The 26,687-nt window shown below is 37.8% G+C and overlaps 1 protein-coding gene across 9 annotated transcripts; it reads left to right on the forward strand.

Annotated features, from left to right (window-relative positions):
• Positions 1-514: 514 nt before the first annotated feature.
• LOC107763692 (uncharacterized) lies at positions 515-9,090 on the forward strand. Of its 9 annotated transcripts, XR_012708628.1 has the most exons (8): positions 515-710; positions 818-887; positions 969-1,036; positions 2,570-2,697; positions 3,321-3,598; positions 4,494-5,741; positions 5,889-6,133; positions 6,226-6,240. XR_012708628.1 is itself a non-coding variant. In XM_075251673.1 (6 exons), exons 4-6 carry the CDS (start codon positions 2,642-2,644, stop codon positions 4,547-4,549), a joined length of 390 nt encoding a protein of 129 aa, XP_075107774.1. In that variant the 5' UTR covers positions 535-710; positions 818-887; positions 969-1,036; positions 2,636-2,641; the 3' UTR covers positions 4,550-4,879. The 9 variants fall into 9 exon arrangements, 4 of the variants coding, with proteins under 4 accessions (XP_075107780.1, XP_075107778.1, XP_075107786.1 ...); XR_012708627.1 differs by having other exon boundaries at positions 517-887; positions 2,636-2,697; XR_012708626.1 differs by having other exon boundaries at positions 517-710; positions 818-1,036; positions 2,636-2,697.
• Positions 9,091-26,687: the final 17,597 nt, after the last annotated feature.

The raw sequence follows: 26,687 nt of genomic DNA on the forward strand, positions 1-26,687 counted from the left end.
CGTACTGAAATATATATTAAATTATACGTTACAGATATTATTGATTAACATACCAAGTTACACAATACTTTTCTTTGGTATTCATGTTGAGGTTGGCAGTAAAACCCATGTACTTCTTTAGAAAAATGGAGGAACAAGGTAAATACAGATTCTAATTCTTGCTCTCTAGGTTGCCAAGCAGTTTAACATAATCACTACAAGAAATCTGTCGTTTAGTGGCAATATTTAGTGACGACTTTATTTATTGCTACAAATATCAAATTTATTGTGGCGACTCTAAAAAATTGCTACAGTAAATAAATTTTTAGTAGCGACTTTCTTAGGTCGCCTCTAATATGTGCCACTAAATCCTGAATTTTTAGTTCCCGCTATTAACAAAAATTTGGCCCCAATATTTTAGGAAAAAATATCGCCCTATAGGTCTTTTGGAGCGACTAGGTCGCTACTAATTTAAAAAAAAATCACTTAAAATTACTTAAATAAAAATAAGCAAAGAAAGAAAATAAATGATGACTAGTGACTAGTTTAAAGAGAAGAAACATACGTACTTCTGCAGCTTCATCTCTCACTCTCTCTCAGCAAAAGGGGTTTTCTCCCACTCTTACTAATAATTATCCATCCAATTCCCTGAAATCTCTAGAATCTATCCTTAAATCCCAAATGTAAACCGATATCTAGAGCCCTAAACAGAAATTATATTCTCAAATTAGGTATGTGTTTGAATCCTAAATTCTTTTGGGTGGTACATGCAACTAGCGAGAATGATTATTTCTTCAATTTCACCTTTAATTTCTCTAGCCCATTTGAAAATATACAGGAATCGAGGTATTTTTTCTTGATAGCCATCGCCTAAAGCCCTTTCTCAGTGTCGACTGCTCTTTCGCTGGGTAAGTTAAAAACTTCTTTCCCAAAATAAGGCTCAATCATATACCCCAAATAAGGCTCCTCTTCTCTCACTTTGAACACAGACGAGAAAGTTCCCAAACCCAGGTGCTCTCCCCAAATCCCTAAATCCAACACAAGTGACTTTTGCTATGTAAGTTTTTTGACGCCTTTTTTGTAAATCTTTTTCTACTATCCTTGATTGTGTTAAAATTTGGTTCTTCAATTAAATTCGTTTTGGTTTTATCCATCACAAAGCGGGAGGGCTTTGTGATTGACAATCTGAACAGAATCTAGAGCACCTTCTGCAGACTTATAGTTGTCAATGAAATTTTTTTAAAGAAACAATTGGGGCTGAAAAACCATAAAGCTTGTTCTGGATCTGTCTCGCAAGTTTCAGTGTCTTCTTTCATCTATTTGGGATCTACAAAAGCAGAATAGAAAAGTAAAGTTGTACATGGAGCACGTTTTTCGGGAAATTTGGTCGATATATCTGCTTCGATTGCTTTTGCAGTACATCGGATTCTTTAGTTTCCTGTTTGGTGTGTCCTTATTTTTTCAATTTTGTGGAAGCTGACTGGAAAAGTTATGTTATTGATTAATGTATGCTTATTTATTCATGACTGCCTTGACTAAGTACAACGAGAAAGATTAAGGGGAATGACCCTCTTTCTTGATCCTTGTAATAAGGTGACATTTTTTATTCTTGCAAATGGAAAAGGTACAGAAATCTCGTGCTTAATTTTCTAATCCCACTATATTGATCATTCATTTCTTTGCATTTTAAATATTCTATCTCTTGAGTGATTAATTAACCCAAAAAATACAAACTTCCCTTGCTTGCATAAAAAGTTGAGACTTATCTAAAACCTTCTCTCTGATGACTTTCTTCAACCTTTTTTTTTGCGGTTATCATCAATCGAATTGTTAGTTTATGTCCTTAAATTAGTAATAGGATATATGAAGTTGGAATTTGGCACTCAAAGATAGTGCAGGGAAGCGCAGCCTGTTGTAATGACTGAGTGCAGTTAAATTTTGACCAGGAACTTGCTCCACCCAACATCAATAGAGACATTAATGTTGATCTTTAATTGCTTTATGGTATTTTACCAAGTTTGATCGACATGGATGCTTTCTGTTAATTCTGTTTCATGGCATAGTGGAAGTGTGAGATATTTTGTCAAATTTGCTAGGTCTAGTTTAGAGCCATCTGATAATTATGATGTATTGAATGTTGAAATTTTGCTTAGTCATTGTTTTCCTTATATTATTTGTTAGTGTATTGTTGTTGCTTTTTTGATGTATTTTTCTAGTTTTATTATTTTGATTCCTTACCCTAATAAAGCACATACCTTGTCTTTAGCTATATAGAACTTAGTTGCAGAGAGGACAGAGGCGGAGGAAATTTCCGTTAGTGTTTCTAGTTTCATATCTTCCCTGAAGTAATCACCTACTAACAACAAATCATGTTTCATTTGCAATGCCTTCTAGCTCTCTTACTCGTTGCTTTTGCTTTTCAGTATTTTTATTTTTATTTTTTGAGCTAAAGATGGTTAGTCCATTCTCTACCCCAGGGTAGGGCTAAGTACACAATACCCTACTTGTGGTATTGTACTGGGTTGTTGTTGTCGAAAGATGGTTAGCCCTTTCAAGTTTATCAATCTTCAATTAAATACTTTTTTTGCAGATCATTATGGAAAAAAGAAACCATCTTTCAAGTTTATCAATCTTCAATTAAATACTTTTTTTGCAGATCATTATGGAAAAAAGTTATTGCTATTGCTTGAATTTGCAACTGCAATTAACACTACACTGGTAAGTGTTGCTGCTATTGCTTGAATCTAGAAATGACAAGTTAACCATGGCTTTGCATTGCGATAAATTTACTTTATCCAAGTTTGGATTTGCAGTAATTGTTCACTTATATCAAGTTTGATATTCTTCTTTAGTTGAATTAGAATTGGGTAATTTGTGCCAGCTGGCCATATAATAAAGGTTTCAAGCTTATTATATTTTTTTAGAATTTCTCAGTTTGGAAATATCATAAGATAGTAGAGGAATGCTCTACACTTGTCATCGTACAGTTCAATGGTCAGGTGACAATAGTTAATTAGATCACAATCTCATATATGCCTCAATAATTCTTCTTTATTATTTATTTAATATAGAATAACGAATGCAATCATCTCTAGTTTGAGAAAATTAATATTTGTGTGCCACCATTGCTTTTCTGGCAGATTCTTGTGTTTGATATTAAATTAAATATAACAAGTTTTAGTTGGTGGTTATATATCATATTTAATGCTACTTGTGCTGCTAAAATAATCTCCTCTCTGCAATTGTGGTTGTGACAATAGAAAATAAATTATCTGGAGTCTAATCTAGTCAAAACATATATTCTGCTTAAAAGATCTTGAGTTTATTTGATGTGCTATCAGTTTAATCGATGCTACTGATGAGAGGATGCAACAAAAAATGGAAGAAATGGAAGAGAGGATGGAACAAAGAATGCTGGAAAAATTCAATGCACAAAAGGATGCTATGGAACAAGAAATTACAGTGAACGTCGTCGCACGTCTTCAACGTCTCAACCCCGATTTGCAACTTGATCCTAACATGCTAATGTTCAGTGCTCGTGCATCTGGAGAAGTTTTCTCTACACAACAAGCTGCTATTCAACTAATCAATCGTCCAACTGCTTGCAGTTACAATCAAGGTTAGTCTGTACCAAATGTTACACCTCTTCTCTTTCTTCTTCTTCTCCTCTTTTCTTTTTATGTTGCTTCTTCTACCACTGTGCTCTCTCTCTCTCTCTCTATCTATCTATCTATGGCAATGTTTTTTTACTAGTTTTAAAGGAGATTTATGGTGGAGAAAGAGGGGTTGTTTGTGGAGTCATTTTAAGTGAGTTTTGGCTGCGTTTTGGAGTTGTTTCAGGGTCGATTCTAGATGGGGCTCACGCTGGTTTTCAGCTGGCTTCTCGGCTGGTTTTGCTGTGTTTTTGGGTTGGTTTGGGAAGTAGAATTGCTGAATTTTGCAGCAGCTTTAAGAAGGTGATTGTTACAGCTGTTTTGCTGCTTTTTAGCAGCTTTTCAGCTGGCTTTTTAGCAGCTGTTTTGCTACTGATTTCTTGTGAAACCTATGTTTTGTTTCTCCATGTCAAGGAACCAAACACATATCCCTGTGTTGGTGCAACCACCTTGAAGTTCGCTGTAAAATTTATCTTATGGTAATATCTAGTGAAGGCTAATCTTCGCGGCACCACAGTGACATTGACACGCGTTGGTGCAAAGACAACTGCCTTGTGAATGCTTCTTGTTTTTCCCACATTATAAACAGTTCGAGATACTGAAGATGTGCTTCTGAGATTTGATTTTTGGTACTGTGATGGAGGGATAATTTAGTCCATTTGGTGATGCAAAGGTTTGATCACAGGTGATATTGTCCCTTGTAATCAGATGTAAAGATTTTTCATCATAACCAAAAAGCTAGTAAACTCAAGCAAGTTATTTCAGTCATGTCCTTTTCTTTTTACGTAGCACTTTATGCTATGAGCATTCCTAGACCGGATTCTCTTGAAGGGCAATGACTTTATTTATCCTCTTTTGTAGGTGGTGTAGATCAAGAAATGGAAGATGGAGGCAATGAAGATCTTGAAGGGCAATGACTTTATTTATCCTCTTTTGTAGGTGGTGTAGATCAAGAAATGGAAGATGGAGGCAATGAAGATCTAGACCTTACATAAGATGAATTTTGAATTGCTATTAGAACGGTTTTCCATGCGTTACCATAGACCAATTTTTCAGTAGTATAATGTCTTCTCCCATTTTTTTCTTTTCTTTAAGGTTGAGATCAGAGGTAATTATTGTTTTAGATGTGGTTGACTCTCTTAGTCGTGTGATATTTGGGGAATTTATTCGTGCTTGTAAGTTATAAGGATTTGCTCACTGATTGTTATAAAAGATAAACAATATAAAAAGGAATAGAAATTACATAACTAGTCTGCGCATTATTTGAATGGATGAGAATTTGTATTAACATCCGGGAGAATACCCTTTATGTACTGAGCGCTATCTTAGTGCTTGGTATTTTGTAATTTATAAAACTTTAGTTTCTCATTTTAAAAGTATGTGGTACAAAAATGGCTTAATTTCATTAATAGATGTCTACATTGTGGAATTGAGATATTTTATAGAAAAGTGACCATGTTGGACAATAAACATTTCCCTCTTTGACTAGTATAGTATTATTGTATTTTCGTTTGATGCACTGTTTCTATTGAGATCCTACTCTTACAGGAAAAAGTTGTTGCTGCAATACTAATTTTTTTATGGGTGGTTTGATTTGTTCATCTTTTCCACTTATGTTCTTGTTGATATGCTGGTTGTTGTTGCACTTCACATTTATTTAATTAATTGATTGCCTTTTATCCAAAAAAATAAGAATGGATAAAAGTTGGTTGAATCTTAGGAATAGAGGAGACCAAAGATACAAAGATGGAGTAAACGGTTTTCTTGTTGCATTTCACCTTTGTTCTTACTAATTTTTTTCTATATAATGCAGGAGGTTCAACATGATAGGAATTGGACGAGGCAAAGGTCGAGGTGGAACTAGCTGTGGACGTGGCCATTTTCAAGGACGTAGCAATTCTGGAGCGACGTCTCAGCCACAATTGCAGCTAAGGGGAAATACTAGAGCATCCTTAGAGACAGGAGAATCAAATAATCCTTGTAAAGAACCTATCGAGACAAGGCAAATATCAAGCAACCCTTGGCAGAGACCTTCTGTAGAGACAGTTTCATCAAGAAATTTGGACATAAGTGCGTATCCTTCTTCAGAAGCTGAAATTGGTAGTGTAGGTTAGTTTTTTATTTTTCCCTTTAATGTAACTACGCATGTATATATATATATATATATATATATATTTGGCCACATATATTATTTCTTAAATTGATTGGTACAAGTATCAATACTATGCTTTCTCAGTATAATTTTTTCCTTTGCAGTTTCTTCCAGGAACAAAAAAAGAGGAAGAGGAAAATATAAATCTAAAATTGTAGATATTAAAACTAAGTACGGCAGAAAAATCACAATTACGATTCTAGATGACATTGATATAGTAGTAGGTGCTAGGGCAAGAGATATTGTTAATTATTGTGGTTTGATCATGAGGAGCACTATCTCATTCCGAGATAGGAATTGACAAAAGATTGTTTCAAAATATGAAGAAACAATGTGGTTAAAGGTTAAGGTAACAAGTTATTTTCAATATTGTGTTGGCTTCAAATTACATGGTTTACTATTGTAGTTAAAATCAATATAATGTTACATATATATGTGCAGGATAAGTTTGAAGTTCTTGGCAGTGTGCAAGAGCATGTGTTGCAAGCCTTTGTCATCAGTACTATGCAAAGGCTTTTTAGAGCATGGAAAGCTCGATTGAGCAGTCACTACTCTCGCCACATTGCTGATGGAAATATATTATCTCATCGACCTGAAGATGTTGAGTTCCGACCAGTCGTTTTGAGCTTTTGCACTTCGCTTGTCAGTTCTCGGGCATGACTAGCCCCGTGTGATGTATTGTGACTTATGTAAATCGTCGGTTTTGGTTTTCAGGATAATCAGAATGAATTTGAAAGTACGGTCCTCAGTTTGAAGCTTAAAAATTTGAAAGATTTGACCAAGTTTTGACTTGTTGGTATATGATTTCGGATTGGAAATTTTATGATTTAGTTAGCTCCGTTAGATGATTTGGGACTTAGGAGCGTGATCGGAATGCGTTTTGGAGGTCCGGAGTAGATTTAGGCTTGAATGCGAAATTGGAATTTTGTTGTTTTCCGGTTGATAGGTGAGATTTTGATATAGGAGTCGGAATAGAATTTCGGAAGTTGGACTAGGTCCGTTGTGTCATTTGTGACGTGTGTGCAAAATTTCAGGTCATTCGGACGAGGTTTGATAGACTTTTTGATCAAAAGCGGAATTTGGAAGTTTTTGGAATTCTTAGGCCTGAATTCGATGTAATTTTGGTGTTTTGATGTTATTTTGAGCGTTTCGAAGGTTGGAACAAGTTTGAATAATGTTATGGGATATGTTGACATGTTTGGTTGAGGTCCCGAGGGCCTAGGGTGAGTTTCAGGTGGTTGAACGGATCATTTCATGTTGGAAAAAAGTTGTAGAAAAACTGTTGTTGGTGTTGCAGGTTTTTGACCTTCGTGTTCGCGATGGACGTCCCGCGTTCGCAAAGGGTTAGGATGTGAGGCAGTGGAGTTGGCCTTCGTGTTCGCGAAGGTCTAAGGTCAGTGGTCACTGCGTTCGCGAGGGTTTTGCCGCGTTCGCGTAGAGGAAGTGGAATAGCTGGGACCCCAAGGCATTTGTTCTACGCGTTCGCGTAGTAGAGGTCGCATTCGCGAAAAGGCGAGTCAGTTGTGCATCGCGTTCGCGTAGAAGGAATTTTTGTCAGTGAAGCTTTGTGCTTCGCGAACGCGAGGGTGCTGCCGCGTTCGTGATGAAGAAAATATCTAGGCAGACAGATTATATTTGGAAATCGAGGGTTTAAGTCAAATATCACAAAAACCATTAGAGAGCTCGGGAGAAGGTGAAAATTGAGGATATTTTTAGTGGAGCTATAGGAGTAAGTATTCTTCACTCATATTTGGTTTAATTCCATGATTTAGTCTTGAATTTCATCATTTAATTTGAGAAATTAGAGTGAAAATTGGGATAAAATGGAAGAAAAGTTTGAGAATTCTTTTGGGGATTTGAATGAGCATTTTATGTTGGATTTGATGATTTTGGTATGTATAGACTCGTGAGAGGATAAAAATTTTATTGATGTAATTTTTATCGGATTTCGAGACGTGAGCCCGTGGGTCGGGTTTGGCCAATTTCGGGATTTTTGATGTAAATTGGTTATTTTCGAGTGGACTTTGTTCCCTTAGCATATTTTGATGGTATAAATCTGATTTTGGTTAGATTTGGAGCACCCGGAGGCCGATTCGAGAGGCAAGGGCATCGCGGGCTGGAGTTTAGACCAGATTGAGGTAAGTAATGATTGTAAATATCTGTCCTGAGGGTATGAAACCCCAGATTTCACATCGTTGCGCTAGTTTGAGGTGCCACACACACTAGATGACGAGCGTAGGGTTGTGCATCGTTCGGGATTGTGATTTAGTCCGTCCCATATGACTGTTAAACCGCATATTTGATTGAAACTGTTTGATATCATTGTGTTTTGGAAAGTATTATCATGTTTTGGGTTGAATGCCATATTTGGGCCTCGTGCCAATTATTTTGGATTCTTAGGGGATTTTTACTACTAATCCTCACTGTTTTGACTTTATATTTGTATTCAATCATGTTGTATTCTACTGTTTTCATAACTCAGTTGTATTTACTCTGTTTTGATATTTTAAATAATATTTTGGGCTGAGCATCATGTTTTACTATTGCCCGAGTGGCATGAGAGATTTCTGACTGAGTAAGGCTGAGGGCCTGTGTTGTGAGGATATTATGGGATTGGGCTATGCGCCGCAGCAATGGGGTACTGATTTATGATTATGAGGCCGAGGACTTGATTTGTTACGCCACGAGGTGGCTTGATATGAGGGCGAGAGCCTGTTTGATTATGCCACAAGATGGCTTGTTTTTGCGCTTGGGCCGTAAGGGCTCCCTCCCGGAGTCTGTACACCCCCAGTGAGCGCGGGTACCTAGTGTGAGTGATATGTTGTAGCCCGAGGAGTTGTTGTTGTTTCATTTTGATGCCCGAGGGGCTGTTCTTGATCCATGTTTGCCCGAGGGGCTGTTCTTGATCCATGTTTGCCCGAGGGGTGGTTCTTGATTTATATTATGCCCAAGGGGCTGATTACGAGTGATTGTGAGGTAGCCCCGAGGGCCTGGTTCTGTTGATGTTATGCTCGATCGGCGGTTTATGGTACATGTTTTGCCCGAGGGGCTGTTTACTTTCTATTATTTTTACTTATTGTTTTATCACTCGCTTGAAACTATTGAAAGTTGTTTTAAAAGGTTTTACTGAAACTGAGCTTGCTTTACGAAGAAAATGATTTCTGTACTGTTTTGGAAAGGTACTGCATTTGCTGTAGCGTTATGCTGTGTTTTACGTGTTTTCTTACTGCTCAGTTTTCATTTACTTTTATTACTTACTGAGTTGGCGCACTCACATTACTTCTTGCACAGTGTATGCAGATTCAGGTATTTCTGAACCCGGTTGCGGGTGTTGGTTGCTCAGTGGCAGAGTCATTGGAGTTAGCAAGGTAGCTGCCCGACGTTCGCAGCCCTGCTCTTCTCCCTCTTGTCTTCCTTAGATTGTTTTAGTATATTTTCAGACTCTTCATTATATTCAGACCTTAGTAGATACTCGTGAATTGTGACTCCCCGATGTTGGGTTTGTGTATTTATTCCGCACTGTTCATTTAAACTTACATTATGAGATATCTGATTAATTAAAGGCTTTAAAATGATTGTTATTGATTAATGGTTAATTCAGGAGTTGTGTCGGCTGGCCTAGTTTCACGATAGGTGCCATCACGACCGGGTCGGTTCTAGGGTCATGACAAATTGGTATTAGATCCTAGTTACATAGGTCTCACGAGTCATGAGCAGGTTTAGTAGAGTCTCGCGGATCGGTACGGAGATGTCTGTACTTATCCCCGGGAGGCTGCAGAACCTTTAGGAAAAACTTCACATTCTTGAATTCTTATTGTGCGTCCTTGATTCAACTTGAAATGTAACTCTTTGAATTTCTTCCACGCATTCGTATGCGCGCATGAGCCCTCAGTATCACATATGCATCGATGACTTGTGATTCCCTGATCGAGGGGCAAGGTGTGATCTCTGTGTGTTGATGTTGGGCCAGTCTGGAGGAGTTGAGGCCGGGTTTTGCATATAGCTTGAGCACTGAGGCGTTGATTGTGTGAGCATGTGTTTTTGGATTTGTATGTCCGATAGTGTCCCTATTAGTGGGAGTGATGACTGGATAGCTATGTGATGAGTATGATGTGACTGCGAGATATGTACATATGATTTGAACGAGACAAGAAGCGTCTGCTTGGGGGTAGTAAGAACTATGATACTTGATTTCCATCGTGATTTGATGTATAGCCCGAGTTATGGGCATGTTGAAGGATCTTTTCATATTGCCTAGTTGGGAAGTGAACTAGATTTCACGTTGTGATATGAGTTCAGACTTAGGAAGATTAAGTGACTGCGTAATGTTTATGACGGTGGAAGGGTATAAAGAGATGTTAGTTTGAGGCGAAGCAGGTGGGTTCTCTCCTGCGGACTGTTCTGAAGTTTGCATGATCCTTTATGTCGTTTATTGGAAGATCTCTGTTACCAGTGAAATATATGTGTTGCAATTGAAATTTGGGTCGCCTAAGAGAGTGGGCTTGATTGTTACGAGGGTGAATGCGAGATTTGCAGAAGATTTAAAGTACTAGATGGTCCGTGTTTCACGAGCTTATGAAGGATTGAGTTTAATCTCACTATGGTATTATGGCAGTAATAGAGTATATGCATTATGAGTTATTGTGTGTTTTGATCTATGGCTTTGAGCCAAGTGGGGGAGTCTGTTATTGATTAGTTGATTGCACGGTTATGTGCTATGTTGGTTCCAGTTTGAGGCGTACGGGTGAATCAGTTATCGCTTACGGAGGTTGAGACCGAGGATGGCTCGAGTAAAGGAAATTTTAATGAAGGTTATGTTATCCTTTATAGGCGTATGAGAATCACGAAATGACTTGAGTTGTTATTGGTAAAGGATGTACGATGCATAGAACATAAGTTGCTTGGTTGCATTAAGGTGAAGTTACATTCTGCTGTGTCGGAGTGCTAATGTGGCACAGGTTGTTCGGTTCATTTGATCAGTCTAATTGAGGTTTGAGTAGAGTGGATGACTCTCGAAAGTGATTCTAATAGGTTCAATATTTTACATGTAATAATTGGAGATTTTCAAGTTGTATATTTGTCTAGAAACTGAGGTTTGCATTGAAGGGTGTCAAGACTCATGGTATTTCTATATCAATATGGATTCTACATATCAGTATCAAAAAAGTGAAGGTAATGGATTTAGATTCGCAAGAAGTCTCTTCAGGGAAAACATTTTGAATGTGGTGCTTTTGGGTATATTTGAGAAAGTAGTCAGCAACTTATGAATCGTAGGACGGTGTGGCTTTATGCTTGGGTCTCGTGTGGCGAGTCTGGGTCCAAGATTGTGGTGTTATAGCAAGAAGATGTATCAAGTTGAAAATAAATCAGAAGGAACTTGGGTAGATGGGTTAGCTTGGTAGTAGGCCGGATCGGCATGGTAAGGATATGATTAGTTCTTTGGGTGCTTACGAGGTAATGAATTTCTACAGGTGCTTCGCGGCAATTCTCTTGGGTTTTAGTGGTCTACGTAGCTTGGTTGAGTTAGAAGGATTTAGTCCTTACGGTTTAGTTTTGTGCAAATGGAATTCGGAGAGTTCTTGATGGTTCTTACCACGGTTAGAGATGTATATTTTCTATGGGCATGGGGAGCATGTGATGTATAGTGATTTTCTTCTAGATGGGATCAAATGGAATGTTCTTGGCTAGTTGAGTACGTAGCTGCTTGTGGCTCGGAAGGGGTTATGAAGTTCTCATATTTATCATAGGATGGAATGGTATATGCGGTATGTTGTGTAGGGTTAAAATTTGCATGTGTAAGGTCACGGTTCAATTTTGAAAGGAAGGGTCATAAATTCTTAGACATCATGGGCAGTTTCAGATGATTAGGCAAATGATATTGCTAATTGTTGTGTCCTGATGAGGGCATACGTTTCAGAAAAGGCAATGTGATTGAGTTAATAATACATCATTGGTATCGTGGCTCTCTCTTGTTGGATCGACTGCTGATATTCGAGTTTGCTTGGTGTCACAAAAGAATTATAGGAGTATCTCTCGTGGGATGATTGTGTATTAGAGGTGTGTTGTATACTCGGACGGTGGATTTGGGATCGGATATGGTAATTTGCGTGTTGTATGGAGTTGGAGACTGGGAGTTCTCATAAACATGTTAGGTCATGGTTATAGACCGGTTTTGTATGGTAACTATTGGGGGTTTGGAGACCCGAGTGGATCTTTGTTGCTTGGTATGTTAGATTTTGGATGTGACATTGGGTATAGACTTGTTGTCTCAGTATTGTGTTATTCTAGGCCATTGCGCTGGGACGTCGACATTGGCTATGCCGAGAATTCCACGGAGTGAGTGGCGAGGTTCGACGGGTTATTTACCCAGTAAGGTGGTTTCATTTTTGAAGACCCAGCTGATGGCTGGGAAGGGTTGTCTTTCTTATTTGGCCTTCGTGATGGATGTCAGTGCAGAGACTTCTACCATTGATTTAGTTTCGGCGGACAGGAATTTTTCGGATGTGTTTCCTGTTGCCGGGCATGTCGCCGGACAGGGTTGTTGATTTCGGTATTGATTTGGTGCCAAGCACCGTATCGTATGGCACCGGCGGAGTTAAAGGAGTTGAAGGAGCAACTTCAGGAATTCCTTGGTAAGGGGTTCATTGGTAGGCCAATATGGATGTGTGTTCTAATTCGAATCGGCTTGGTTAACTCCGAGTTGTATTGTTGAGAGATGTGTTGATTCGATTGTTATTGAGCTTATTAGTGATATGAGGAGATCTATGAGTTATCTTTCCGTGTTGCGAGGCGTTAGGATTTGTTGGTTATAGGCACATGTGGTGCGGTTTTATTGGGGCCTCTCAGTGGAATTCGAGCGGGAAGAGTATTGGGTATTGCTCGACGGATGGCGTATCGGTTGTTTCCTTTAGGGTTTGCGTAATGTTATGTCAATTTCTTCGCTGTGGTTATGATGATTTGCTTTGATTCTAGACGTCAAATTGCGCCCGGTTGTCGATTTTAAGCATAGTGATTTGAGGTGTTTCATGTGGACCAGTGTTTGGATAGGGTCGTGCATTGCAACGAAGTTATGTGGAGGTATGACCCTTCGAGTTAGATTCGTGTGTTCTGTTTCTACAATGTGTGACGGGTTCTCAGCATTGTGTGTGGTGGTACTGGTGAGCTTGCTGTACAACTCTCTCATTTGAGACATTTTCATGATTTGAGTATGTTCGGATTGTTGCTTGTTGGTGCGCGGATTGCACGAGTTGTGGCTTTAGATTGTATTGATGTGTCATGTCACCAGAGTAGTTGGGTTGGATTAGAGGAGATCATTGGGATCCATAATGAATACAAACGGATTCGGTTTCAGCATGTTGGAAGGATAGTATCAATGTTCGGCTTAGAAATTCACTATGGTCCTTGCCAAGGGAGAAGTGGCTTCGCGAATGATTGATCTGAGGAATAGTTATGGCTTTCTACGTGTTTCTTTTATCATTGGTAGTATACGAAAGTGTTGGAATGAGACTTTATTTGATAAGAGGCTTATTATCGAGATTCGGATGTTTTGAGCAACTGCTGTGATTAGAAGTTATCGCTACGAGTGTTTGAGTTATGTGGTATATCATATAATTGCGTCTGAGATTGCAGGTATGGTTTATTACAGCTTGTTCGAGCTTATTCAGAGTATAGATGTGAGATTCTGATCTTATAGATGCTTTTAGAAGTGGAAATGTGGTTCTAAGGTTTATATGCTAAGTTGGATTGTGAAATTTCAGTTACATGGTGTTATCGGACCTATATGTGATAGGGTGATGTGGGATCACCCCGGGTATGTGCATAGTAAGGTTACACAACAATTTGATGGTTTTTGGAACAACTCTGGGTACGTTCGAGGACGAACGTATGTTTAAGTGGGGGAGGATGTAACGACCCGACCGGTCGTTTTGAAATTTTGCACTTCGTTCGCCAGTTCTCGGGCATGACTAGTCTCGAGTGATGTATTGTGATTATGTAAATCGTCGGTTTTGGTTTTCAGGATAATCATAATGAATTTGGAAGAACGGTTCTCAGTTTGAAGCTTAAAAATTTAAAAGATTTGACCAAGTTTTGACTTGTTGGTATATGATTTCGGATTGGAAATTTTATGATTTGGTTAGCTCCGTTAGGTGATTTGGGACTTAGGAGCGTGATCGGAATGTATTTTGGAGGGCCGGAGTAGATTTAGGCTTGAATTGACGAAATTGGTATTTTGGCGTTTTTCGGTTGATAGGTGAGATTTTGATATAGGGGTCGGAATGGAATTCCGGAAGTTGGAGTAGGTCCTTTGTGTCATTTGTGACGTGTGTGTAAAATTTCAGGTCATTCAGATGAGGTTTGATAGACTTTTTGATCAAAAGCGGAATTTAGAAGTTTTTGGAATTCTTAGGCTTGATTCCGATATAATTTTGGTGTTTTGATGTTGTCTTGAGCGTTCCGAAGGCTGGAACAAGTTTGAATGATGTTATGGGATATGTTCGCATGTTTGGTTGAGGTCCCAAGGGCCTATGGTGAGTTTCGGGTGGTTGAACGGATCATTTCATGTTGGAAAAAAGTTGCAGAAAAATTGTTGTTGGTGTTGCAGGTTTTTGACCTTCGCGTTCGCGATGGACATCCCGTGTTCGCGAAGGGTTAGGATGTGAGGTAGTGGAGTTGGCCTTCGTATTCGCGAAGGTGGTCCCGCATGAGCGAAGGGCTGAGGTTAGTGCTCACCGCGTTCGCGAGGGTTTTGCCGCGTTCGCGTAAAGGAAGTGCAATAGCTGGGACCCCAAGGCATTTGTTCTACGCGTTCGTATAGTAGAGGTCGCGTTCGTGAAGAGGCGAGTCAGTTGTGCATCGCGTTCACGAGAGGGTCCTCGCGTTCGCGTAGAAGGAATTTTGGTCAGTGAAGTTTTGTGCTTCGCGAACGCGAGGGTGCTGCCGCGTTCGCGATGAAGAAAATATCTGAGCAGACATATTATATTTGGAAATCGAGGGTTTAAGTCCAGTATCACAAAAACCATTAGAGAGTTCGGGAGAAGGTAAAATTTGAGGATAATTTCAGTTTATCCATGCTATTAACACAACGGACTAAAGAAATCAGAAAACAAACTTTCACGAAGAAGAGAAGGACAATGACCGGAAGACCAATCTAAACTCAAGAGATTAGTCGAGTTTCAACCAGACTAATATAATAAGATTAAGCTAAAGAAAAGGGGAGGAAGAAGAGAATAAGACAATCAAAAAGGAAGAGAAGATAAGAGAAGAAAAGAGCTTACCGATTTTGACTCGAAATCCATCGGAGATGAAAGCCCTAACAAAGCTAAGGTTGAACATTTGAATCCGAACTTCAGACCTCGAAGAACGGTGCCTTCTGCCCATGCATGTACCAGGATTGACGACAAAGTGGTTTTGAACTTTTAGGGTTGACCTCAGATTCGAGATTCGTGGAGCTCCGGGCCGATTCGAAGGAGAGTAGTTGTGGATTTGGCATGAGGGGATCCTGGGGGTTGTGGGGTGTTAGTTTGGGGTTGAATGGAGGCGGCGCCGCTACCGGAGAGCACAAGGGCGGTGCTAGGGTTTTCTTTCAAAACCAGATTCGAGACGTTCTGGGGTTGATTCGAGGCAAACGGAGGGGGAATTTGGAATGATGGGCTCTTGATGGTCATGGGTGTTATTTTGGGAGTGGTTGGAGGTGGCGCCGCTGGTGGATGGTGGCGGAAAAGGGGCGGTTTCGTTAGGGTTAGGTTTGGTCTCTCTGAAGACGGGGGTGTTGGAACGATGAAACGAGGGGGGGTAGGGTGCGTTCGGACATATATATATTGAAACCCCCCAGTTCTGATCCGTTGGATCAGGCGATATCAACGGCTCAGATCAAGCTTGCTGAAACGGCGTCGTATGGTACTGGGGGGTTAGGACCGGGTTGGATGGTCTGGGCCTGGACGGGTACGGGGAAAAATGGCTTTGGGACTGGGCACTTTTAACTGAAGGCAGCCCAATTCTATCTCTTCAATTCTTTTTCCAATTTTCCATTAATTCTCAATTCCTTTTCTTTTTAAAAATCTTTTTCTTTTTCCAAAATTAAAATTAAATTAATTAACCCTAATAATTGTTACTACAAATAATTAAAAACCAAATTACAGGAAAAACTACCAAAATAAAAAATAAAAATTAAAAGTGCAAAATAAACTATTTTTATGATTTTTCCCATTTTATAAAATAAATAATTTGTCAATTAATCCTAAAATGTAAAATTAAATCCTAAATGCAAATGCAACATATTTTTTGCAATTTTCATTAATTAAATAAAATAAAAATGCACAGACAAATGCAAACAATTCCCAGAAAATGTCACGAAAATCCCCAAAATTGCAAACACTGAAAGAAATTATTTTGTTTTGAATTTATGGGAGTAATTCATATAGGGCAAAAATCACATGCTCACAGTCCTCTTCAAACCCCATTGAAAGTTCTAGTTTTCTCATTTCTCTTGTTTCAACCAATTTGTAGGTGCTTTTGATTTTTCCTTTGGTCATTTTTTAGAGAAGTCAGAGATAGGGTGGCTAAGGTTTTTGGTTAGAGGAGGGGGTCCTCATTTTTGTTAGAGGAAGAAGGCTGTTCCAGTTTCCCTTCTTGTTCAGCGAAAGAGAGTGAAGGGAGATCGGGAGAATGAAAGCACCGTTGTTTGGTGTGTCCAAGAGAAGGGGAGGATCTTGTTGGAAAAAAATGGAGAGGGTGCGCCGTTTTTTTTTTTGGTATCTCGAAAAAAATGGGGATCCCCCTAATGTGTATATGGTCTGATTGTTATAAGGAATTAGGGATTAGGTTAGGAGTATGTGCCTAAGGAGCATTGGCAAGCTGTGAAGTGGATTCTACGGTATATTCATAATACTGTAGATGTTGGGTTAGTTTTTGAGCAGGAAGACAATCAGTCTGTAGTTGGATATTGTGACTTAGATTTTGCGGGTGATCTGGACAAACGAAGATCAACTACTGGTTATGTGTTTACTTTTGCAAAGGCATCAGTTAGTTGGAAGTCTACTTTGCAGTCAACAGTTGCTTTATCTACAACAGAGGTAGAGTGTATGGCTATTACAGAGGCTGTGAAGGAAGCAATTTGGCTTCAAGGATTGCTAAAGGATCTTGGTGTTGAATAAAAAGGTATCACAATTTTTTGTGATAGTCAAAGTGATATTCAATTAGCGAAGAACCAAGTTTATCATCCAAGGACGAAGCACATTGATGTTATCATTTCGTACGAGAAATCATAGAAGAAGGTGGAGTCACAGTGAAGAAAATTTATACTACAAAGAATACTGCTGATATGCTGACAAAAGTGATGACTGCGGTCAAGTTTCAACATTGTTTGGATTTGATCAACATTGTTGAACACTTAAGATTGAAGATGAATACACAACCAAAATTTGTTATTAAGAGAAAATTAAAGATGTGGAATTTTTTCAAGGTGGAGATTTGTTGAAGTTGTCAAACTCCCACATCGGTTGGGGAGAAAAATTGTTGGGATTTTTCCCTTATAAAAGGAGGCATAATATTTAGGATTTAAACACACCTCTCATTTGCCTTCTTATCTTCTTAAGGCATTTGTATCTTCTCTCTTTAGTATTATTTCACTTGTATTTTTGGAGTGGAATAAAATATTGGTTGTGTCCGAGGAAGTAGGCAAAATTGGCCGAACCTCGTAAATTCTGGTGTTCCTTTTATTGTTACTTTATTGTCTTATTTATTATTTAATGGCTGCCATAAATTTTGGTATAGTAGTTGTGACTCATTCACACTATATACATTTGGCTTCCGCAACAATTGGTATCAGAGCCAAGGTACTGTCTAAGTATGCTTTGTGATTGTAGCATAGTCTGATCTTCCATATCAGAAAAGATTTATCTTGGTAACTGAGTCAAGGTTCTGTCTGAGTATGCTCTGTGGTTGCAGCTTAGTCTGATCTTCCACACCAGAAAAGGAAATAATCTTGATTTGTGTCGTCAGCTATTAAATAATATTTGTGTCAAAGATGGGAGACAATAAACAAGAAGAATATACATCAAGTGTCAACAATACGTCATCATTGGCATCTTCGCTTATGACAAGAATTGTGTCAAATGCGAAATTTGCGGTAGAAATTTTTGATGGGTCAGGACATTTTGGGATGTGGCAATGCGAGGTTCTAGATGTCCTTTTTCAACTAGGGCTGGATCTTGCTATTGAAGAAAAAAGACCAGATGTTATTGGAGAAGAAGATTGGAGAATTATCAACCGTGTTGCTTGCGGTACCATTCGATCCTACCTTGCTAGAGAGCAGAAATATCCATACACAAAGGAAACTTCTGCAAGTAAATTATGGAAAGCACGGATAAATATTTGAAGAAAAATAGTCAAAATAAATTGTACATGAAGAAGAGACTATTTCGCTTCACCTATGTTCCTGGTACCACGATGAATGAACATATCACCAGTTTCAATAAGTTGGTCACAGATTTGCAAAATATGGATGCAACTTTTGATGATGGTGACTTGGCCTTGATGTTGTTGGGGTCACTTTCTGATGAGTACGAGCACCTTGAAACTACTCTACTCCATGGGAATGATGAAATTTCTCTCAGAGAAGTTTGTTCGGCTTTGTACAGCTATGAACAAAGAAAGGGAGAAAAACAGAAGGGCGGAGAAGAAGAAACACTGGTTGTGAGGGGTCGTCCTCAAAATCAAATGAGGACAAAGAAGGAAAGATCCAAGTCAAGATCTAGACCCAGCAAAGATGAATGTGCGTTTTGTCAAGAAAAGGGACACTGGAAGAAAGATTGTCCGAAGTTGAAGAATAAGGCCAAACATAACAATGGAAAGGCCATTATGGATTCAAATGTAGCTGATGGTGATGATTCAGACTTCTCATTAGTTACAACAGAGCCATCAACATCATTAGACATATGGTTGATGGGCTCGGCTTGTAGCTATCATATATGTCCCAACAGGGACTAGTTCGTGGATTTTCAAGAAGGAGAATATGGAGTCGTCCGCACAGCGGATAACAGTCCTCTTACCTCATATGGCATTGGTTCAATACGATTAAGGAACCATAATGGAATGATCAGAACATTAACAGATGTTCGATATGTATCGGTTTGAAGAAGAATCTCATCTCTATGGGAGCCCTAGAATCAAAAGGGTTTAAAATCATTGTAGAAAATTGAGTGATGAGAGTATGCTCCGTTGCACTAGTGGTAATGAAGGATAATCGGAAGAACAATAATATGTACCGCTATCGTGGTAGTACAGTTATTGGGACAGCGACAGTGGCATCCAGTGACGACAAAGAGGCAGAAGCAACCAAGCTATGGCACATGCGCTTGGGACATGCTGGAGAAAAATCCTTGAAAACTCTATCAGATCAAGGATTGTTAAAAGGAGTAAAGACTTGCAACTTGGAGTTTTGTGAGCATTGTGTCAAAGGAAAACAGACAAGGGTTAAATTTGGTACAGCGATCCATAATACTAAAGGCATTTTGGATTATATACACTCTGATGTTTGGGGTCCTTCCAAAACACCTTCATTGGGTGGGAAACACTATTTTGTAACCTTTGTTGATGATTTTTCCCGAAGAATGTGGGTGTATACAATGGAGAGCAAATATAAAGTGCTGGGAATTTTTCTCAAATGGAAGACGATGGTGGAGAATCAAACAGGCAGGAGGATCAAGTGTATTCGCACAGATAATGAAGGTGAATACAAAAATGATCATTTCAATAAGGTCTGTAAAAATGATGGCATCGTCCGACACTTCACCGTCAGACATACACCACTACAGAATGAAGTGACAGAACGTATGAACTGGACCTTACTGGAGAAGGTACGATGTATGTTGTCCAATGCTAGCTTGGGCAAAGAATTTTGGGCTGAGGCAATTACATATGCATTCCACCTCATTAATCGTCTACCATCTACTGCTATTGATGGCAAGACACCATTTGAAAAATGGTATGGAAAGCCTACTGTAGATTATGATTCTTTGTACGTGTTTGGCTCAACTGCATATTATCATGTGATAGAGTCAAAATTGGATCCAAGAGCAAAGAAGGCTATTTTTATGGGGATTACTTCTGGAGTCAAATGATATCGCTTATGGTGTCTTATGACAAAGAAAGTAATATTCAGCAGGGATGTTACCTTTGATGAATCTGTTATGGTAAATAAGGTAACAGAAGATACCAAACAAAATGAGGGTGCTTCTAAGCAGGGGGAGTTTGAGGAAAAATTTATTTTTCCTACACAAGAAGCAGAGGAGGAAACAAATGAAGATTATCCTCTGGAAGAAGAGCCAGTAGAGAGGGAGATTCCAACTCAGGAATCTCAACAACAACTTGAATCAATAGCAACCAACAGGCCAAAAAGGACAATAACAAAACATGTTCGTCTCATAGAGACAATTGCTTGTGTCACCTCAATTGTAGCTGATGATGTTCCTACCACTTATAAAGATGCAGTCCAAAGTTCAGAAGAAGATAAGTGGAGGATTGCCATGAATGATGAAATACAGTCCCTTCATCAGAATCATACATGGAGATTGACCAATCTCCCGAAGGAAAAGAAAGCAATTGGGTGCAAATGGGTATTTGCAAAGAAAGAAGGATTTTCTAACCAAGAAGATGTTCGCTACAAAGCAAGATTGGTGGCCAAATGATATGCTCAAAAGGAGGGAATTGATTACAATAAAGTGTTTTCTCCAGTTGTAAAACATTCCTCCATTAGAATTATGTTGGCTTTGGTAGCACAGTTGGATTTGGAACTAGTTCAGATGGATGTAAAAACTGCATTTTTACATGGAAACTTGGAGGAAGAAATCTACATGACTCAGCCAGAAGGATTCAAAGTTGCTGGAAAAGAAAATATGGCGTGCAAACTTGAAAAATCATTGTACGGATTGAAACAATCTTCTAGACAATGGTACAAGCGATTTGACGAGTTTATGTTGCGACAATTGTACAAAAGAAGCAAATACAATTATTGTGTGTATTTGCACAAGCTTAAAGATGGTTCCTTTGTATATCTTCTCCTATATGTTGATGATATGTTGATAGCTTCCAAGAATTCAGAAGAAATTGATAAGTTGAAGATTCAACTGAAGAAGGAGTTCGAGATGAAGGATCTGGGTGAGGCAAAGAAAATTATTGGCATGGAGATAATAAGAGATAGACGTTCAAAGAAACTCTGTTTATCTCAGAAAGAATATTTGAAGAGAGTACTGCAGCGTTTTGGCATAGATGAGAAGACTAAGCCGGTTAGTACTCCACTTGCTCCCCATTTTAAGCTAAGTACTATATGTCGCCAAAAGATGAAGCTGAACGAGAGTATATGTCAAGAGTACCATATGCAAATGTTGTTGGTAGCTTGATGTATGCAATGGTCTGTACGAGACCTGACATTTCACAAGTTGTTGGAGTTATTAGCAGATATATGCATAATCCAGGAAAGGAGCATTGGCAAGCTGTGAAGTGGATTCTACGGTATATTCATAATACTGTAGATGTTGGGTTAGTTTTTGAGCAGGAAGACAATCAGTTTGTAGTTGGATATTGTGACTCAGATTTTGTGGGTGATCTCGACAAACGAAGATCAACTACTGGTTATGTGTTTACTTTTGCAAAGGCACGAGTTAGTTGGAAGTCTACTTTGCAGTCAACAATTGCTTTGTCTACAACAGAGGCAGAGTATATGGCTATTACAGAGGCTGTGAAGGAAGCAATTTGGCTTCAAGGATTGCTAAAGGAGCTTGGTGTTGAATAAAAAGGTATCACAATTTTTTGTGATAGTCAAAGTGCTATTCAATTAGCGAAGAACCAAGTTTATCATGCAAGGACGAAGCACATTGATGTTCGGTATCATTTCGTACGAGAAATCATAGAAGAAGGTGGAGTCACGGTGAAGAAAATTCATACTACAGAGAATCCTGCTGATATGCTGACAAAAGTGATGACTGCGGTCAAGTTTCAACATTGTTTGGATTTGATCAACATTGTTGAACACTGAAGATTGAAGATGAAGACACAACCAAAATTTGTTATTAAGAGAAAATTGAAGATGTGGAATTTTGCCAAGGTGGAGATTTGTTGAAGTTGTCAAACTCCCACATCGGTTGGGGAGAAAAATTGTTGGGATTTTTCCCTTATAAAAGGAGGCCTAATATTTAGGATTTAAACACACCTCTCATTTGTCTTCTTATCTTCTTAAGATATTTGTATCTTCTCTCTTTAGTATTATTTCACTTGTATTTTTGGAGTGGAATAAAATATTGGTTGTGTCCGAGGAAGTAGGCAAAATTGGCCGAACATCGTAAATTCTGGTATTGCTTTTATTGTTGCTTTATTGTCTTATTTATTATTTAGTGGCTGCCATAATTTTTGGTATAGTAGTTGTGACTCATTTTCACTATATATATTTGGCTTCCGCAACATTGATTTCTTCTATTAATTCAATAAGTGTTAGGCTTACCTAGTCTTAGAGACTAGGTGCCGTCACAACATTCTACGGAGGGTAACTAAGGCCGTGACACCCACCCACCCCAACCAATCTTTGTCTTGGAAAAATACAAAAGTTCAGGCGATGAACATTGATGAAATTTTTCCAGAATGTTTAAATCTTATCGGTCTCTATACAAATGCTTTCTCCCTCTATCTCTCTCTTTCTCAGAGAATGCTAGCTCTTTTGAGCTAGTTTTGAAAATCTAACTGATTTCAAAGCAAATTTTATGGAAGCTACTCATGATTTTAGGTATTTTGCTTCGATATTCGAATTATCATTAACGTATCATCTCAAAAAATTTATTTTTAATTTAAATTTAGAACTGGATTTTCCTTCAGATTTTATAGTTGGGTTCAATAGCCTCTGAAAATTTGAGACGCCAAGGAGGGATCACTAACAAAGAAGGTAATATTATGTTTAGAAACCGCAACCTGACACAAATCGTGGGCAGAGAAGGTGAAGGAACCAGTAAAAGTCTGATACATCTTGATGAGGGTGCTGATTCGACTGATACACAACCCGTAGGGAAAGAAAATGTTCTTGAGGTTGAGCAGAATGGATCAAAAAGAAAGAAAATTATGAGTTCGATTGGAAAAGCGATGATGAAGCAACAAAACTTGCCGAGCAAACTGTTTTGAGCCTATGTTTGCAATAAAGTATGGAGAACAAGAAAAGAAATCTGATGAAGAGACGAAAGAATTTAACTTGCATGTACCACTTGACGAAAACATGTCCGACGATTCAATAGGGGAAAGAGAGGCGGGGAGTTTGTTCTTGTTATCACATATGGGTTTTTGTGATATTATTGATGAAGAAGCAATTGAAAATTACAACAAAAGGATGGAACAAAGTTTGAAATTAGCACATTCTCATTCAAAGAAAGATGCACATCTCAAAGACAGTGTAGTGCAAGACATAGAAAATGTATCTCCAGGTATTCTGCTAAGTTCTCCTAAAATTCATTTACAAGCTAAATAAGACTCTTTTACTTTTGATATGGAACAACTTTCTCCTACTGATAAGAAGTGTAAAGATGTTAAAATTGGAGAAAAGATAAAAAATAATGAAAACGTTTGGCTATGAATAAGGAAATCTCTAATGGTGTTAAAGAAAATGATGGATTGAATTTATATGATAACAACCTAATTGAGGCTATAGTACTAGAGGAGCTTGTGGGGGGATAAAAGAAGAGGAACTATTGCTTTACCTAATTTTATAAAATAAAATAAAAAATAAAAACAAATGGTGGAGCGGGAGGCCAGCCCTAAATGGCTTCCCTCCTCTCAGTGAAGACACTGGTGTGGAATTGTCGAAGCCCTGGGGGGGGGGGGGGGGGAGGAGTATTTTTGACAGTTTCCTTTATGAAGGAGACAATATGTCTCTACTCCCCGAGCATGATATTCTTGACTGAAACGAAAAACAAGGAAAGAATTTTATTGCGAGTTCAAAGACAACTGAATATGGAGCATTGCTATTAGTGTATCCTATAGGAATATTTGGTGGACTATGCTTGTTTTGGAACAACGATGTTCAGGTATGCCAATCTAACTCATCTTCATTTTATTTTGAAACTTATGTATACAATGACCGGATTATAAATATTGGTGTGTATTTGTATATTTAAGTACTTCGTAAAAGTTAAATGCAAGAACCTATCAGTAAATCTAATAATTGGGGTTCACTGTGGGTAATTGCAGGAGATTTTAATGATATTATTGATAATTCTAAAAAGCTAGAAGGTAGGATTAGAGAAACAACTTCTTTTAGAGATTTTAAAGATTTTTATGGAATGTTGGAGCTGTAGATTTAGGTTTTAATGGAAAATTATGGACTTGGTGGTGCTTTAGAAAAAATGATGGTATTATTCAAGAATGGTTATAGCTTCCTCAGGATGGAGACTAGGATTTAATCTAGCATATGTTACTCACTTGAAAACGGAAGCTTCTGATCATAATGATTTATTAATAAACGCAGAGCCTGGATCTATTAAAAGAAAAAAATGATTTTATTTTGACAAGAGATGGTGCGAGAAGGAAGTAGTGAACAATATTATAGAGAAGTGTTGGAATAGACATCTGGGGGGTTTTGAACAATCAAAAGTTAGTTTTAATATTAAGAAGTGTCAAGTATCATTGTTAGCTTGGCTAAGAGGGGTAAAGGAAAATTCGAAGAAGCGAATTCAAGATATTAAAGATAAGATAACTGAACTAAAATTGATATTGTTAATTTCGATCTTAATAAATTGAAACTACTACGTAAGGAATTAGGACAAGCCTACAGAGATGAAAAAGCATACTGGAAACAAAAGTTTAGAGGTTTAATGGCTTCACGAAGGAGATAAAAATATATTTTTTTCCATATAAAAACCATTCAGGAACGAAAATGTAATAGTATTAAAGGGTTCCAATTAGAGGATGGACATTGGGTCTCTGATCAAGTTGATATTGTAAAGGAAATAGAAAGATATTATAAGCTATTATATCTACTACTTTTAGACCAATAAACTTTGACTCCATCTTGAATTTAACTCCTCTGTTGGTTGATAACTCCATAAATGACAGACTTATTAAAGATGTTACTCATAATGAGATTCGAAGAGCTGTGTTTGATATGCATCCCCTAAAAGCACCAGGAGTGGATGACTCATTTTTTCTTTCGTAAATGTTGAAATATTCTTTCTGTTGACTTATGTGCAGCAACTAAAAGTTTTTTCCAGCTAGGTTGTCTTCTACCTTCAAAGAATCAAACTCTAATAACTTTAATCCCTAAAGTGAAAAATCCAAGTGGTATTAGTCAATTCAGACCTATACGCTTATGTTCAACTGTCTATTAAATTATTGCTAAGATTTTTGTTGCTAGATTGAAAGCATATTTACCTAAGATAATTTCTCCTAATCAATATGCTTTTATAGGAAAAAAGACAAATTCTGCATAATGTTGCTTTATCTCATGAGTTTATACATCTTTTAAAGAATAAAATAATAGGTAATAAAAAATACATGCTTTGAAATTGAATATGGCTAAAGCTTATGATCGAGTTGAATGTACTTATATCCAACAATTACTTATGAAAATGGATTTTCATAAGACATTCGTCACTTCAATTATGCTATGTATTACTACACCTATATACATGTTTAACATAAATGAGCAAATAGCTGGTGAAGTGATACTTACTAAGGGGTTAAGACAAGGTAATCCTTTGTCACCATATTTGTTCTTAATATGTGCCGAAGTTTTTCTACACTATTAAATCAAGCGGAATATCAAGGGGATATTCAAGGTCTAAGTTTAGTTAGAGGGGGCTACTGTAAACTATCTTTTCTCCGCGGATGATTCTTTTATTTTTTGTTCTACTAATATCCAACATGCAACTAATATCTTTAAAAATTTAAAGGTTTATGAAGAATGTTCTGGACAGAAGGTGAACTTTGATAAATAAGCGATAATTTTTAGTAAAAATACTTTTGAAATTGATAAATATGGTATTATTGTAGAGCTAGGTCAGTTACAAAGAAATAATTTAGGTTTTTATCTGGGTTTACCCGCAGTAATTGGAAGATCTAAGAAGAAAAAAATTGGAATTTGATAAAGATAGATTAAAGACAAAAATTAAGGGTTGGAAAAATAATTATTTAAGTCCAACAGGAAAAAAGATGATGCTTAAATATGTCATATCCGCGATTTCGGATTATGCTTTATCTTGCTTTCAATTTCTGGATAGCATATGCAAAGAGATTACTACTATTTTTTCTAATTTCTAGTGGAGGAGAAATGAGGACGGGAGGAAAATGCATTTTGAAAAATGGGAGAATCTTTGTTTAGCAAAATCAAAAGGTGGTATTGGTTTTAGAGATTTAAAATCTTTTAACCAAGCTTTGTTAGCTAAACTTGCTTGGAGAATTTTAACTCAACAAGATTAATTACTTGTTAAAATTCTCAGAAGTAAGTATTTTCAAAATAATTCTTTCCTTAAAGCTACTATTTGATCACCTAGTTCTTGGATTTGGAAAAGTATTATTTGGAGAAGAGAGCTGTTGCAAAAAGGGATATAATGGAGGGTAGGAACAGGTAAAAATATTAAGGTCTGGATTGATCATTGGATTCCTAATTCGAGTGGATTTAGACCCCAACATTATCATACGCAAGTGAATGCAGAGTTACAAGTTAATGCCCTTATTGATCAATAGACGCATAGTTGAAATGTCTCGACCCAAATTCCATATTAGGCCGTGATGGTGCCCAATACCGTTGTTAGACAAGCCAACACTAATCAACTAGTGAATTCCTGTTAAATTAATTAGTAAGTGATGACTTCTCCTTATTTGATAAAAAATTTAGGCATTTAAACTTTAAGCATAAATAAATGGAAGCAATA

The sequence above is a fragment of the Nicotiana tabacum genome, chromosome 1 (assembly GCF_000715075.1).
Source record: "Nicotiana tabacum cultivar K326 chromosome 1, ASM71507v2, whole genome shotgun sequence".
NCBI classification, from domain to species: Eukaryota; Viridiplantae; Streptophyta; class Magnoliopsida; order Solanales; family Solanaceae; genus Nicotiana; species Nicotiana tabacum.

Coding starts and splice junctions, on each gene's coding strand:
- LOC107763692 (XM_075251677.1), top strand. CDS start 2,642: ATGGAAAAAAGTTATTGCTATTGCTTGAATTTGCAACTGCAATTAACA. Junction 2,698..3,320: donor CTGCAATTAACACTACACTG/GTAAGTGTTGCT, acceptor ATGTGCTATCAG/TTTAATCGATGCTACTGATG. Junction 3,599..4,493: donor TGCTTGCAGTTACAATCAAG/GTTAGTCTGTAC, acceptor CCTCTTTTGTAG/GTGGTGTAGATCAAGAAATG.